This window comes from Silurus aristotelis (assembly GCF_946808225.1).
Source record: "Silurus aristotelis genome assembly, chromosome: 14".
Taxonomy (NCBI): Eukaryota; Metazoa; Chordata; class Actinopteri; order Siluriformes; family Siluridae; genus Silurus; species Silurus aristotelis.
Window position 1 is genome coordinate 8,800,553 of NC_139587.1, and position 15,257 is coordinate 8,815,809.

The window sequence follows — 15,257 nt, forward strand, 5'->3', positions numbered from 1 at the left end:
GGAAATTGGCCTTGCTCAAAAAAATAATCAAAAATATTTATTGGCTTTGTGCTTAAAAATGAGTAAACATTAGACATGGTCTGTTTTGAATGATCTGAAATGCTGAGGAATTATTAAGCAAGTAGTAACTCAGGCATGTGATTATAGGAATTAAAATGTATCATTATTAAAGAACGACTCGTTATACCTTATCTGTTAATATGTTTACTTTTAATGGTGTGAAACATCAAGACAAGTTAGTTCCTTCTTTTCTTTCCAGTAGAAGAGCTATATAAGCCGTACGGTGTGCACTTTCGGGGGGAAAATAAAAAAGTGGCGTTTGTAGCATCCCTCCTTCATCTGCAACACCTCTTCTGTACATTCCTTTCTTTTCTCTGCCAGGATTTCTTCCACTCAGGGTCTTTTGGTTTTCCTTTTGGCCCTCTCGAACTGCCTTCCCCACCTCCTCCTCCTCCCCGGGGATGCATGCATTCACAGCTCACAAAAAAATAAAAGAGTGAAACATTACAACTATTGCAGATGTTGAAATGTTGATCCCATCTTTCTTATACAGAGATTACCACCAGGCTACATTTGCAGCACATTCCTCCTGGCCACTAGGCAGCTGTTCCCCTCATCTGCGTACTTCAACGCCACTGCTGGTCTCACGCTGCATGATTACGCGTTAATGCAAACCCCCACCCCCAAGAAAATGGTCCTAGCGTTGATCATGCTTTCATAATTTATCCGTATCTTGTTCCAGGAATCCTGTTCGTCTTGCAGAGTGCGAGAGTCGGCTCTGTTGATCGCCATGTGCGAGCAAACAATTAAAGGGAATTTTTTTATTTTATTATAAATCATTGCACCGGAAAGTCTTCAGGCGTTATTTTTCAGCAGGTTTGTCACCCAGCGACGCACCTTTTATTGTTTAACTTGCTGCACACTTTTGATTTATGCCTCTGCAGGCTGTTTTGGGAGAACTTTCTCATAAGTTTTCAGTGCCAAGAACAGTCTCTTTACATCATCAGCCATCATCCACGTCTCCATAGAGATTGATTACGCAGGGCTACAGCTCCGCTCTGGAATTCACATTCTCTGGAGCAGTAGGCATTTGTCAGATGGACTTTCATCCCTGGTGTAGCGCTGTGATCTACACCGAAGCTTTTTTCTCTAACATGCTTTTCATTTTTAGATTAATAGCCATCGGTCTTTCTGACGTTTCTGTCCTGAGCCTTGGATTTTTTTTTTCCCCCTTTAGAAAGAAACATTCAATGCAATGAACAAATCAAAACTCGATACGGATACTTCTCCACAGAACATTTTAATCAGGAGATAGATATATATATATATTTTTTTTCCCTTTTATCCTCAAGCAAAAATGGTCACTCGCAATGAACAATCAATAGCAGGACAATTTTATTGTCGTTCATTCATGTGGAACTGATTTCGTATATGCTTTCAGTAGAATCTACAAATCTTAGCATTTCAAGTTCATTACAAAATAGAGACTTTTGAAATAAATAAATATATTTCTATAAAGATTTAGAATTATACAATAATATGTAGAAAATAAATATCTTGTACATCTCATAAATAGGTTCATCCATATTTACACTCGTCACTTACATTTTTTTTAAAGAATGTTCCTGACAGCCTTACGTTACACGTCGCGCCTCGTCAGCTGACCAACACACTGCGACCTTTCTGCATGTGATGCCGTAGCTTTTCTCTGGTTTTCAATAGAAAAATTGTCCCCTGACCCCCCATTACAGAGTGCATTCATTTTTTTTTTTCAGCTGTCAACAAGCAAAGACTTTTCCAAAACCTTGAAACGAGACTGTAGAGCGGATTGTCTAAGTGCTAAGTGATCTCAGTGTTTCACACTGGAGACGGTGTTTTCCCACTCTGTCCTGACAGGTGTTCGTTCTTCTTTGGTGGTCTTATAGGCCTTTATCTTTAAAAAAAAAAAAAAAAAGTCTTTTACGGTTTGGCTTTTTATTAATGATTGTTTCCGTACGTTTTTTGCCAGTTTTATTACTTAGCAGTACCCCTCACTTGTCTCACCAAGTGTCCCTAAATATACACTTTGTAAAAAAATTCTTTTTGTTTTGCATGTTTCTCGTATTGAGATGCTACTGTATACTTTTTAAAAGAAGCTGTCCTTGTCCACCTTGTAAATAGTGCCGTAATCATTTCCTTTCACCGTGGTCCTTTAGCAATGCTCACTGTGCGTGCCTACTGCATTATGGAGGTGAGCGTGAGTTTACAGAGACACTCGCAGTGGGATTAGCGCCTGTGCTCGAGTTCAGTGGTGCTAATGTTGCATCCAAGTTCCGCAGATGCGAGACATAAAAAAATTTTTAAGACATACTGAAATGGCCAAGACCAAAATAAGAGCATAGCTCACAAGTGGTTCTTTCCATCGTGAGTGGTTTCTTTGAGTGAATGCTGTGTTGTCTGAGGATGAGGTGGTTGCATGACAACACGAGGCCCCTGAATTCAACACCTCTCCCTCAGAAGCCTCTTGGCACTGGTGGCAGATGGAGGAATGTCCTCTCTGCACTGTGGTTTAAAACCCATTAAGGAGAGGAAACAGACCCATCCAGGAACACACACGTACTGTTTATCTCAGTCACCGCTGGAGAGGGACTCCTTGCTTTGGACCAGAAGGCAAATCTAAACAGTCGTGAGAGGAAAGAGAAAGGAGGGTCCTCCTTAAAAACTTAAGTCTCTCTCTCCGATTTCCCTTCACCCCTCCTCGCTCCTGCAGCCCTGGCTGGACTTTTGGTCACCTGTGCTGGAACAAATCCCTGTAGGCCTGCGCGATCGTCTCGATCTCCACCAGCCTGGGCAGGAAGTGAGTCAACTTCTGGTGCTTTTTAGTCCTGCTGCCTTCTCGAGGCGACCCGTCCTTGTTTAAGGCCACGTAGTAGTACTTCCCCGTGTCTGTGTGTTTGTACAGCGTCGAAGCGTAAGTGTTGTACCAGTTCTCCTCAAACTGCTCACGGAAGACACACTCAGCTGTCAGCTTTTTCTGCAAGAGAGCCAAGGAGAAGAGATTATGATTTACAGTCATTTCAGGATTTGGCCAACTAGCTCGCATCAAATTCTTGCTAGGGAAAGTAATGCGGTTTATGACGACAGGCGTTTCACAACAAATGAACTTCTTACTCTCGTAGATGGTTGGACAGTGGACAAATATTCCACTGTCTTCTGCAGGATCATTAGTTTTCTCATGTTGACCTGGTTAAGTTCACAATTCTGAAGACTCATTGACCACCCAGGATATATTCCCAGGCTACAGCCAGGCATAGGAGACAGTAACGAGTGTTGGTGAGTGCAGCTGCATAGGGGTCTTCCTAAGCATTTTATCTGATTTCTTTCCGTGTGCCAACATGACTTGTGGCAATTATTTGACGATCAGCAGCAGGTGCTTGCTGGAGAAAGTCATCACAGCTGGCTTTTCGGCTTGCACCCACATCTCTGGCCTTTTAAGCTTTCTTTCTCTCTGCTTCCCTTGTGACGCAACCGGCCGAGCTTACACTTACACACAACGCGCATTCACACACACACACACACACATACACACAGCAGAAAGAGAGAACTCCTGTGTGGCCTGCTACTACCACACCACTGACAGAACTAAATGAGCGATCGCTTCGGGTTCAGCAGGTGAACCTCTGCTGGCTGACTACATTGTCGAGAACAATAGAGCACACTGGGGCTATGGCGTGTCTCCTGCCAAAAAAGCAGTCATGCAATGGCTCTGGCTCAAGTGTCTGGGTTAAGGCGGCTCACTTGGACCATCTCAGGTGGCTGGACATTATAGATGTTGCTGGAAGAATGATTAATATATAACTTTAACCAAACGATACCATAACTGGGTGTGGTTTTTAAAATGTATGGCGTATTCTACCAGCTTAAGTTTTCAAATAGATTAAAGATTAATACCAGTCAATTACTTGAAGACTAATTCCAATAATCATGGAGTTGCAGAAAAAAAAAAAAGCAACAAAGCTTTACATTCGCCTGCTTCATAAACACGAGCATCAATCCCTATTCACCTCCAGCCTTCCTGAGGTACGATGCTTGTGTCTGTACAACGGGCAGTGCGATTTGTGAATTAACCTGTGACTGCAGTGATTTTAACAAGACGATATCATGTTACACATGCGGTCCTTTCCTCCCCCTCAATGTCTGCAAGCTCGCTCTGACTCTCAGAATCCACAGACACTTGTCGGGTTTATTATCGGTGGAAATCTGATCTCACGGTTCTCCTACAGCCGCACAGAAGCCTCTTGTGGCGTTTAGACCGGAGAGTTTCCTATAAATGGTGTTTGCTGCGCACTACGGGCATACACGGCGTGACTGGGTTCGTAGCCCATCCTGGTCTATGTTAGCGTTTGAGTACTCGACTCAAAGTAAAGCACTTTCCCTGGGCAGGAATATACAAGAAAAACGAGAGCACTGACAGACCATATATCGCTAATATGTGCGTGTCTATTCAGTGCTTTGTGTATATCCAAGAAATATGTAAATATTTTAGTGACTATGAAGCAAAATGAAGAGGCTATCCTTCTAATTATAACATTTAGGCACGCTGCTTTCGGCAAGGTCTTTCTCATGCCTTTTTTTTTTTTTTTCTTCCCTCGACCTCAGAAGACAAAAACAAGGTAACTCAAACAGGCCAAGTGTTTTTGCTCTCTGGGGCCCCTGGTGCTGTTCCAGCTCAGTCTGATGTCAGAGGCATGGCGTGATACGCAGTGCTGGAAACGCTGCCTGTTTTGTCTGGATTGGTGTTTTTCACATCTCTACATCATATGGGAAACAGACTTTCAGATTAAGGGCCGCTGAATTGATTGCGATCCTCTTAACGCTGTAGTTATGTTCGTTGGCTGCCGTCCCATCACTCAAACTTTAGAACACAAAGCTCATGGGTGCAGGTGTGTGCTCGTGCAGGTGTCTGCTCGAACGCTTCTGGGATTTGGTGTTTTGGACTCGACTTACCGACCCATAGAGTTCTCCTTTTTCGTTCATTCCAAGATAAAGTCCGGCGTCCACCCCTCTTATGCTGACCAGCCCCACAGCCAGGCTAATGAACTCCAGAATACCTGCCATAGAGAAACTCTGGTGAGACAATTACCAGACGGCACAGCCTGCATCGGCACACCTAAGCATCAGTCGCAAAGATGTATTTCTGATCGATGCCATATGAACAGGACGGACATCACAAAGAGAACTGTTCTTTCGGCAGAAAGAATTGGCACCCTTTGCATTTTAGAGGTTGGCCTTGCGTTATGGGAACAGAATAAACCTGTTGCTAGCTGTACAGAGCCGGCTATCTAAACAATTACAGTAACATTAGCCAGGTGTCATCTGGTTCTGTTGTGGGAATAGATAAAGGATAGGTGATGCATTTTACAGGTCAAACCTTAAAATATTGTCTGTTCGAGCAACTCAGATCTGCACTCTAGATAGTGTGGGAGTGAGTAAATCAATCATATGGTAAGACAAGTGAAGATGTAATGTAATAATAGGTTCATTCCTTTCAGAGGGCGATATTAAACCTTTAGTATTTGCTTTATCCTGGTCGTGATTGCAGTAGAGCCGGATTCTAGCCTGGGACACACACTTGGCATGAAGTGGGAATGCACCCTGGATAGGATGCCAATGCGCATCGCCAGGATGTTTTCGAACCCTAAAGGAAAACCCATGTGGACACAGACAGATAGTCCAGTAACTGAAGTTCACGATTAAACTGTGAATTCTGGAGCTGTTTAGTGTAAAGTCTCTCACAGGCAAACATGTTTGTGTTAACTTGTGGCCACTCATAAAGTTGCGTGCGTGTTTTTAATGTCTTTGCTGGGAAATATTACTTGCTTCAGCGGTCCATATACGCCTAATGGATTTTTAATCATTCTTGAAATTGCTCAAAGAAAGGGTTTTATATGATGCTAGATCAAAAATGACACAACAACTTTGTGGCTTTGCAGATCAACATGGCTCACTTACTCAAATGGTACCCGAGGTTAAAGATGACACGGAACCTCTTGATTCTAATCAAGAACGAGAACAGTCGTGTTTTATATTTGCGTTTAATCGAAGCCATGGCCCTGCTCGTACCATGCCTGCCTTGAATTGGCAGATCAGGGGATGTTAGAAACATGTACACTGAACACCCAATCCAATAAACATGCTTGTTTTGGCTGTGAAAAACAAGCATTAAACTTCTTTGGATTCCACAGAGGTCATGCTTTTAATTTAGAGTTATTCCAGCCTCCTGAGTAAGGCTGCACCTGCACAATGGCTGTTTACCACACACACACACACATGCATATCTGTGTTCTGACCTCATTTGTTTACCACTCCTATACTAACCGCTCTTGAATGATTTATATTAGTGGAATAATTAGCAATGTGTGTGTGTGCACATGCACTCAAGTCAACCGACATCCCATTGTACAGGCTGGCACTGAAAAAAAAAACAGCCTTGTGCTTGTTTTTGAACTAAAGAGAGACACCTGTGACTCAATACAGGGAATCGTGTAATTGAGAGAACTGGAGGTCCTAACGTTGAGTTGGTGGGTGTGATACAAGAAATCGAACATGCACCTTAGATTAACAGAACACAGTAACAGAACACAGAACACAGTAACAGAACTGACGTGGTATTCGAGCTTTTCATAATCATATCAGATCACAGGTACATGTATTTTGATGGACATTCTATATTTAAATCATGTACAACAAGGACTTAGCTATATATTCATATACGTATATACATATGTGCAGTGCTTTCAGTCTGAAATGTGTGTGAATGTCGATTTAATTGATTCATGTACAAAAGATGACAGGAATAAGTTCAGTGTATATAAGAACAATCAGAGACTCCTTATTAATGTATTACATTGTGCACTATAATACAGCATCCAAACATCTGCTGTGCATCACCTTTATGTACTATCTATCTATCTATCTATCTATCTATCTATCTATCTATCTATCTATCTATCTATCTATCTATCTAATATCTGTAGTTATGGATGGATGGATGGATGGATCGATAGATAGATAGATGATAGATAGATAGAATTTACAGTCTACATCGCTTATATAGTGAAGCACAGCAAATGAAGGATAAATGTGGTCTGGGTTTTTTTTTTTTTTTTTTTTTTTAATAATTTAATAATTTATGGAACAGTTCTATGATCAGGACAGTTTAGGAAAGTGTTCAGGAAGTGGCACGATGCAAAAAAAAAAAAAAAGGGTTTAATGCGAGGAAGTGACACTGACAGGTGCACCAAAGAGCAGATCTTTGGATCAGAGCTTGTGTGTGTGTGTGTGTGTGTGTGTGTGTGTGTGTGTGTGTGTGTCTCACCGAATCTGCTGTGATCCTGTCTGGTGCCGTGCACTGTGCCGTTGGGGAAGATCTCCAGCTGGAAGCCGGTCCTGCAGTACAGCTGCCTCCTGCGCAGGATCCCTTTGAGATGATCGAAGTCGGTGAGTGAGCCGCGCCGCAGTCTGCCCTCGATCAGCCCGAGGCGCTCGTTCAACCCGGCCGGCGAGTCGGACAGTGGCGTGCTTCCCAGCGCCGTGAAACTCGGTAAATCCAGGTCGATGGTGCCCAGGAATCCGCCGACCTCCGCCATGGTGCCCGCGTTGAGTTGTGACACGTCTCAGCAAGTCAGACAGCACATGCCCGCGCGCGAGCTCAGCCTCATCCACGCTGCGTGGCTCCTCACAACTCCCCGATGCGAGTTTTATCGTCTCCAATCGGCCTTTTTATACACATGCTCCTCGTGCATTATCAAATTGGATATTCAAAAACCCAAGCCACGCCTGACCGGCATCCCCTCTTTTGCGCGCGCCAGATTTGCGTGGCGCACATAAACGTGAATACGCGTGACTACTAGACGTTTTTTCCCCCCTTCCCCTTTGCCACTTTCTGTGCCGGTGCACTTTTTCTACTTTTGCAACCACGCAAAAAAAAAAAAGAAAAAAAAAGTGAAGTGAGTTCATGCACGAGTGTCAACGCGCTCATGCGTAACAGCTCCTGGACCAAGTGTCCTTCTTCTGTGGTGAAGCGTCCAAAGAGAACATGCACAGAGTTCCTCACTACTGTCCGAACCCTCTCAGAGGAGGATCTCCATGCACACACAGAACCACACCAATGCGCTGGTCTTCACGCGCTCAAGCATTTTAAAAAAAAAAGCATTCACAAGAAGTGTGTCTTTTTTTTCTTCTCAATCAGTTTTTCTTCACCTTCTCGGGAGCAGGTGCTTCCTGATCTCTTCTTCCCCTGTGCGCTTCTACAGCACTGTGTCTCTCCCAATCTCCACATACTGTAGGCTTGAGGAGAAATGGTGGGTGGGGGCTTTTGGGGGGTTTGGGGTTGGGGTGGAGTGGATGTAATGACGTGTTTTATTAAAGCTGACCGATGCTGGGAATGTCTGGACCAAAGAGCAGAATTTTATAATGTCTTTATTTAATGCAGGTTTTTGAAAATAAGAAGTGCATTTAAGCACAAACACTATATGGACAAAAAAGGGGTTGGGACACCTGACTTTTCCAGCCATTCCCCCAAACTGTTACCTTAAACATGGAGTTAACAAGTCAAGTCAAGTCAAGAGGATTTTATTGTCATTTCTACTATACACAGTGGTGCACAGTAAAAACACTAAACAACAACATAGAGCTACAACACAACACAAAACTACACAAAGTGCATCGGGTGCAACCTAGTGCAAACAGTGTAGACAAAAAACAGTGCAGACAGACACAAGACAAGACACAAAACCAAGATAGCGCCAACCAGTAAACCTACTGTACTCTGATTATACAGTACTATGTGAAGAGAACTGTAAAAACTATAACTGGGAGTAAATATAAACAGACACAATGCAGTGCAAAAAACAGCAGGTAAACAGTTTTCCGTTCGAGCATAACAAGGCCCTGTGCACAAAACCATCTCCATGAAGATATTGTTCACATGGTTTTGACTTGAAAATCTTGAGTTGCCTCCTATAGATCACTGACCTCAACCGTATTCAATATTTTTTAGATGATTTGGAATTCTGATTGCACCCCAGACCTTCTCACCTCACTACATCTACATAGTATACAAGAGACCAAAACAGTTCCATGCTTGACCATGCTTCTGAAGATATGGTTCACATGGGCTGAATAGGAAGATCTTCAGTGGCCTGCTATAAAGCTCTGTCTTCTACACCTATGACACGGCCTTATCACCATACATCCTTGTAGCTAAATGGCTGCAAATCAAAACAAACACACTCCAAAATCTAGCAGAACATCATCACAGAAGAGTGGAGATTATCATAACAGCAAATGAGGATTCAATATGGAATGCTCAAGATGACGTATCTTCTACTACGTATAAATCTTATGGTCAGGTGTCCACAAACTTTTGTCCGTATAGTGTATATACTGTGTTTCTTGCAGTGTAAGTATTGCTGATTCAGTATGATGTGCATGTAGAGTTTCTTGAAGGGATAAAAGATATCCAGGAACAAGAAAGCATCCTATTTTTAAACAGTCACTTCTGAATTGAAAATTTTTTTGGCAATACCCGTAAAAGAGGAAATGATAAACACATTGGGAGGATTGGATATGATTTAGGATTTGATTTGGAGCTGTGAATTTGATATACACCATGTTGAACAGGCACTGACATGTGCGGGATGAGAGCACGCTGCTGAAGGCCATGCGTTCTTTCATGTCTTTTCGGAGATGGAATATAAACAAAGCCAGATTTAATTAGCCATTGGCAGAAGACACTGTGTATTCATGTTGGATTGTGGAGTCCAACAATATAAAAAAAAAAAAAAAAGCCTGCAACCAGGAGCATGATTTAAAATCTTACTGGTGCAGGTTTATTATTTTAGGAAATCCCAAAGCCGCTGGGTTCATTTATCTGAATGGCATGAAACATCCTTAAGACGGAGCAGAAGTTGTTTTTATTAGCCTATCAATGCTAAGTGAGAACACCCTGCTTATGTTACACACCTGGACATTTTTGGTAAGCAGACAACTATTTTGGAAGCAAGATAACAAGCCTTTAAAGGCATGGAAAGAGGACAAAACGTATTGTAATGTATTTAGAGACTCTTTATATTTTGATTAAAGCTAAACATTGTGTTGTTTTATTTTGGCAAAAGTATTTTCATCCCTTATGCATGATGATTTAATTAATATGGAGTGTTCCTATTGTGGCTTTTGCAATTCATTAGTTCGCATCTGAAATAGGTGCAATTTCTGTGTTCAACTGGTTTGAACCGAAATATTTTGCATAGATCACTCATTTTCCAAATCGAGAGGGAGTGTGAATTGATAGATGTTTAGTTCATTACAATTCGATTCAATGCAAGTTAATTCAATTCCAATCAATTCAATTCCATCCCATTGCGTTTCATTCAATTCAATTTGTATAGCAATTTAACAAATGGATGTTGTACCGAAGCAGCTTTACAGTTAAAGATCACAATTATAACTTTAAATGTATAAATCAGTCTATATAAGTTTATCTCTATTGAACGGTGGCAACGAAAAACCACCTGAGTTGGTATCGGGACGAAACCTTGCAACCTTTTAAAGAACCAGACTAAAAAAAAAACCATCCTCAACTGGGTGACATGAAATGTCCATTCATAATAGTTCCATCATTGTTGAGGATATCAACTGATCACTGATGGATATTTGAATGCATAAGCTGTTTAAGGCAGCTGTAAACCGATTCCACTGTAGCGGAGTGCTTATATTAATTACCCTCCAAATCTATCAAGTATCAAGAGTGCTTTTCCAAATATAAAGACAAAATATCACTAAGCCAAATCGTTCCATTCACATATCCCATCCATTTCTATTGAAAGATACCAAATGTTATTAAAGAATAGCATTTCTCATGATCTCTGTAGTCACGGGAAATGTGCGACTGCGCTCTCAAATTCAAAATAAAGTGTTTTATGCAATAATCATTGTTTTCTACAATGGTTGAAGGAGACCTCTATGCTCTGCACTTGGCATTAGCTATAACATGATTTGCTGACATAACTATATACACCTGCTTATTAATGCATCAGCCAATCGTGTGGCAGCAGTGCAATGTGTAAAATCCTGCAGATACAGGTCAGGATCTCTGACCATTGCACGTTGGTTGAGTCTATAACACAATACTGTCTATTCTTATCAGTAAAGGTCCAGTGCACGTGAATGCGGGTTTTCCGACCTGTTCCACGTGTTTAATCTACCGATCTTGGGTTCTAGTAATAAAATTGGACACGCTGGCTCTGGAGTTAACGCAGAATGGAGGAAAAACTAAAGCATCCAATGCAGCAGTTCTGAGCGTTGAAAACACCTTCGGAGGATAAAACAGAATTGCAAACTGACTGGAAGCTACATATCTCAAAACGTTGTACACTGTACTCATGACAAATTTCGCTTTGATACATTATGCGTCATCATGTCGAAATGAACTATTATAAGGTGAGTAAATTGCGGCAGTTGGTTGTAAATGCTTTCTTACACCGGTTTGGCTGATCCTGTGTTCACTGTAGCCTCAGACTCCTGTTCCACACAGACAGGAGTAAAATCTGATGTGGTCTTCTGCTGTTGTACTCCATCCACCTCAACATTTGATTGGTTATGTATTCTGAGATACTTTTCTGCTTAACATAGTTGTAAAGCGTGTTTTAAGTGCTAAAATTGAGTTATTGTCAGATTGGCCTGCATTATACAGTGGGTACGGAAAGTATTCAGACCCCCTTAAATTTTTCACTTTTTGTTATATTGCAGCCATTTGCTAAAATCATTTAAGTTCATTCTTCTTCCTCATGAATGTACACACAGCTCCCCATACTGACAGAAAAACACAGAATTGTTGACCTTTTTGCAGATTTATTAAAAAAGAAAAACTGAAATATCACATGGTCCTAAGTATTCAGACCCTTTGCTGTGACACTCATATATTTAACTCAGGTGCTCTCCATTTCTTCTGATCATCCTTGAGATGGTTCTACACCTTCATTTGAGTCCAGAAATTTTTGATTATACTGATTGGACTTGATTAGGAAAGCCACACACCTGTTTATATAAGACCTTACAGATCACAATGCATGTCAGAGCAAATGAGAATCATTAAGGTCAAAGGAACTGCCTGAAGAGCTCAGAGACAGAATTGTGGCAAGGCACAGATCTGGCCAAGGTTCCAAAAAATTTTTTGCTGCACTTAAGGTTCCTAAGAGCACAGTGGCCTCCATAATCCTCAAATGGAAGATGTTTGGGACGACCAGAACCATTCCTAGAGCTGGCCGACCGGCCAAACTGAGCTATCGGGGGAGAAGAGCCTTGGTGAGAGAGGTAAAGAAGAACCCAAAGATCACTGTGGCTGAGCTCCAGAGATGCAGTCGGGAGATGGGAGAAAGTTGTAGAAAGTCAACCATCACTGCAGCCCTCCACCAGTCGGGGCTTTATAGCAGAGTGGCCCGACGGAAGCCTCTCCTCAGTGTAAGACACATGAAAGCCCGCATGGAGTTCTCCAAGATGGTGAGAAATAAGATTCTCTGGTCTGATGAGACCAAGATAGAACTTTTTGGCCTTAATTCTAAGCGGTATGTGTGGAGAAAACCAGGCACTTCTCATCACCTGTCCAGTACAGTCTCAACAATGAAGCATGGTGGTGGCAGCATCATGCTGTAGGGGTGTTTTTCAGCTGCAGGGACAGGACGACTGGTTGCAATCAAGGGAAAGATGAATGCGGCCAAGCACAGGGATATCCTGGACGAAAACCTTCTCCAGAGTGCTTTGGACCTCAGACTGGGCTGAAGGTTTACCTTCCAACAAGACAATGACCCTAAGCACACAGCTAAAATATCGATGGAGTGGCTTCACAACAACTCTGTGACTGTTCTTGAATGGCCCAGCCAGAGCCCTGACTTAAACCCAATTGAGCATCTCTGGAGAGACCTAAAAATAGCTGTCCACCAACGTTTACCGTCCAACCTGACAGAACTGGAGAGGACCTGCAAGGAGGAATGGCAGAGGATCCCCAAATCCAGGTGTGAAAGACTTGTTGCATCTTTCCTAAAAAGACTCCTGGCTGTATTAGATCAAAAGGGGGCTTCTACTAAATACTGAGCAAAGGGTCTGAATACTTAGGACCATGTGATATTTCAGTTTTTCTTTTTTAATAAATCTGCAACAGTGTCAACAATTCTGTGTTTTTCTGTCAATATAGGGAGCTATGTGTACATTAATGAGGAAAATAAATGAACTTAAATGATTTTAGCAAATGGCTGCAAAATAAAAAAGAGTGAAAAATTTAAGGGGGTCTGAATACTTTCCGTACCCACTGTATATAGTATTGTAATGTGAGTATAATTGACTCACTGGTATATGTGATTCTTCCCTAAAATGTTACTACAGAGTTGGAGTCACACACACGTCTATTTATTGATGCGGTAGAATAAAATTTTCCCTTCATTTAAAAAAGAAGACCTCGACCAATTCCCCTGTGTACTAAGTGAGCTCCTTGAAAAAATTAAAATATGGATTGGGCTGGAAGATCTTGAGTGGCCTGCTATAGAGCTCTAACCTTCACCCTATTAAACACCTTCAGGTTGAATTGAAAGGCTGATGCCCCCCAGGACTCCTCACCCTACATCAGTACCTGACTTTACTAACACTCTTGTGGGTGAATTTTAAAGCTATACAAGGGTATAGGGTGTAAAGGAGACCAAACCTGTTCCAGCATGACAGTGCTCCTGTGTGCAAAGTGAGCTCCATGAAGATATAGTCTGGTTTGGAATGAAAGAGCTTAAGTTTCCTGCTATTGCTATGAGCTCTGACATCATCACCTTTGAGATAAACTGGAACTCTGGTCCAGAAACGTTTGTCAATATAGTGTTTTATACGACATCTCAGAAAAACAGAATCAGGTTTACATTTCTAATTGCTAAAGGATAGAAGTAATGAGAGTAATGCATTTCAGTTTTTTTTCTCGATTATTTAATTTGGGTTTTCTTACGTTTTGTAGTGCAGCACTGTAACCAGTGTAAACAAACCCTCAGTTTGTATTAACACCATCACTTACATACCGCTGAGAGTCATTTTTTAAAACCTTCATATCTCTAACAAGAGCATTGCAATGCTATAACCTGCCACTAGTCTGCATTGAAGGTGGCCTTGAGCTCGGGTGCCATCTTTTAGGGCCTCTCTCAGTAAGAGCATTCTAATCCTGGCGCTTTTTTTTTTAAAGCAAATGCTCTCCTCTTTTACTCTGGCGTACGATATCATCTGTTCTTATTTTACCTTTGTATCAGGGCTGCACCCAGAAAATATGATCCTCAGCACAGAGTTATTTGCAGAGCTGGATTCTGTGTTATTTTATTTCGTTGCAGAGACATAACATGCTGGGTCTCCCCTTTCACGCAGGTGGTCCTCCCTGCCGCAGTCAAAGCCAGGCGGCACGCACACCCACGGCTGAGTGAAGACACAGACAGATGCATGCGATTTTAGGTATTGGTGTAGCGTTTCAAGAGCCTGCTTGGCTTGGCTGTCTTGCGTACAGATAGCGTTAATTAATTTGTTTGCTTTGCCTTAAGCTCTTAAAAAATAAAACGTTCCATCTCTCGCCAGCCACCAGTTGTTGAAGAACATTGTCTAAAACCAACATTTGTAATACAAATTAGTTTCATATGCTAGGGGAGAGGATGGATTGTGCCATGTGACCCCCCAAAGTTCTTTCCCAGATAGGCTGTGCAATAGACAGTACATTTCTTCAGCATAATCAAACTTTTTGCTTTCACTTGGGAATTGCGTTTAGACCGATTTTGGATGTTTTTTTTATTTCTTAACATTCAATTTGAGCTTTGCTCTACTTCCCACCTTGTCTAATAAAATCCAACGGACTAGACCCGGCTGTGTGATCAATAAGGTTCTCTCTGACCAATTTCCCTTCCGTTATCACAGAGCAGACAACCTGAACTGATTCAAAATATCAGATCTAAAATCAGAACAAGGAAATCAATTAGATCTCCGCAAAATCGTTCCCTCTGGGTGGTGGCTAAGAGACACGGTTGTGTAAATAACTATGGCAGGAAGTTAACATATGTAATTGGGTCGTTTTGTATCTGGACACTGGCTATGTAAATTGTCTTTGCGTGATCATGAGACAGACTCCGTCTGAGCAACAGTGTTATTCTTTCTCCAACACAGACCGGAGATTTAGCCTCAAACAGATGTTAGAAGCCCTTTGTAGGGCC

At 41.9% G+C, this 15,257-nt stretch overlaps 1 protein-coding gene across 1 annotated transcript; it reads right to left on the reverse strand.

The window, feature by feature from the left end:
* Positions 1 to 1,284: 1,284 nt before the first annotated feature.
* fgf16 (fibroblast growth factor 16) lies at positions 1,285 to 8,343 on the reverse strand. The gene is made up of 3 exons (XM_083560481.1): positions 7,358 to 8,343; positions 4,987 to 5,090; positions 1,285 to 3,013 (listed from the first exon to the last, which is right to left on the reverse strand). Exons 1-3 carry the CDS (start codon positions 7,626 to 7,628, stop codon positions 2,768 to 2,770), a joined length of 621 nt encoding a protein of 206 aa, XP_083416607.1. The 5' UTR covers positions 7,629 to 8,343; the 3' UTR covers positions 1,285 to 2,767.
* Positions 8,344 to 15,257: the final 6,914 nt, after the last annotated feature.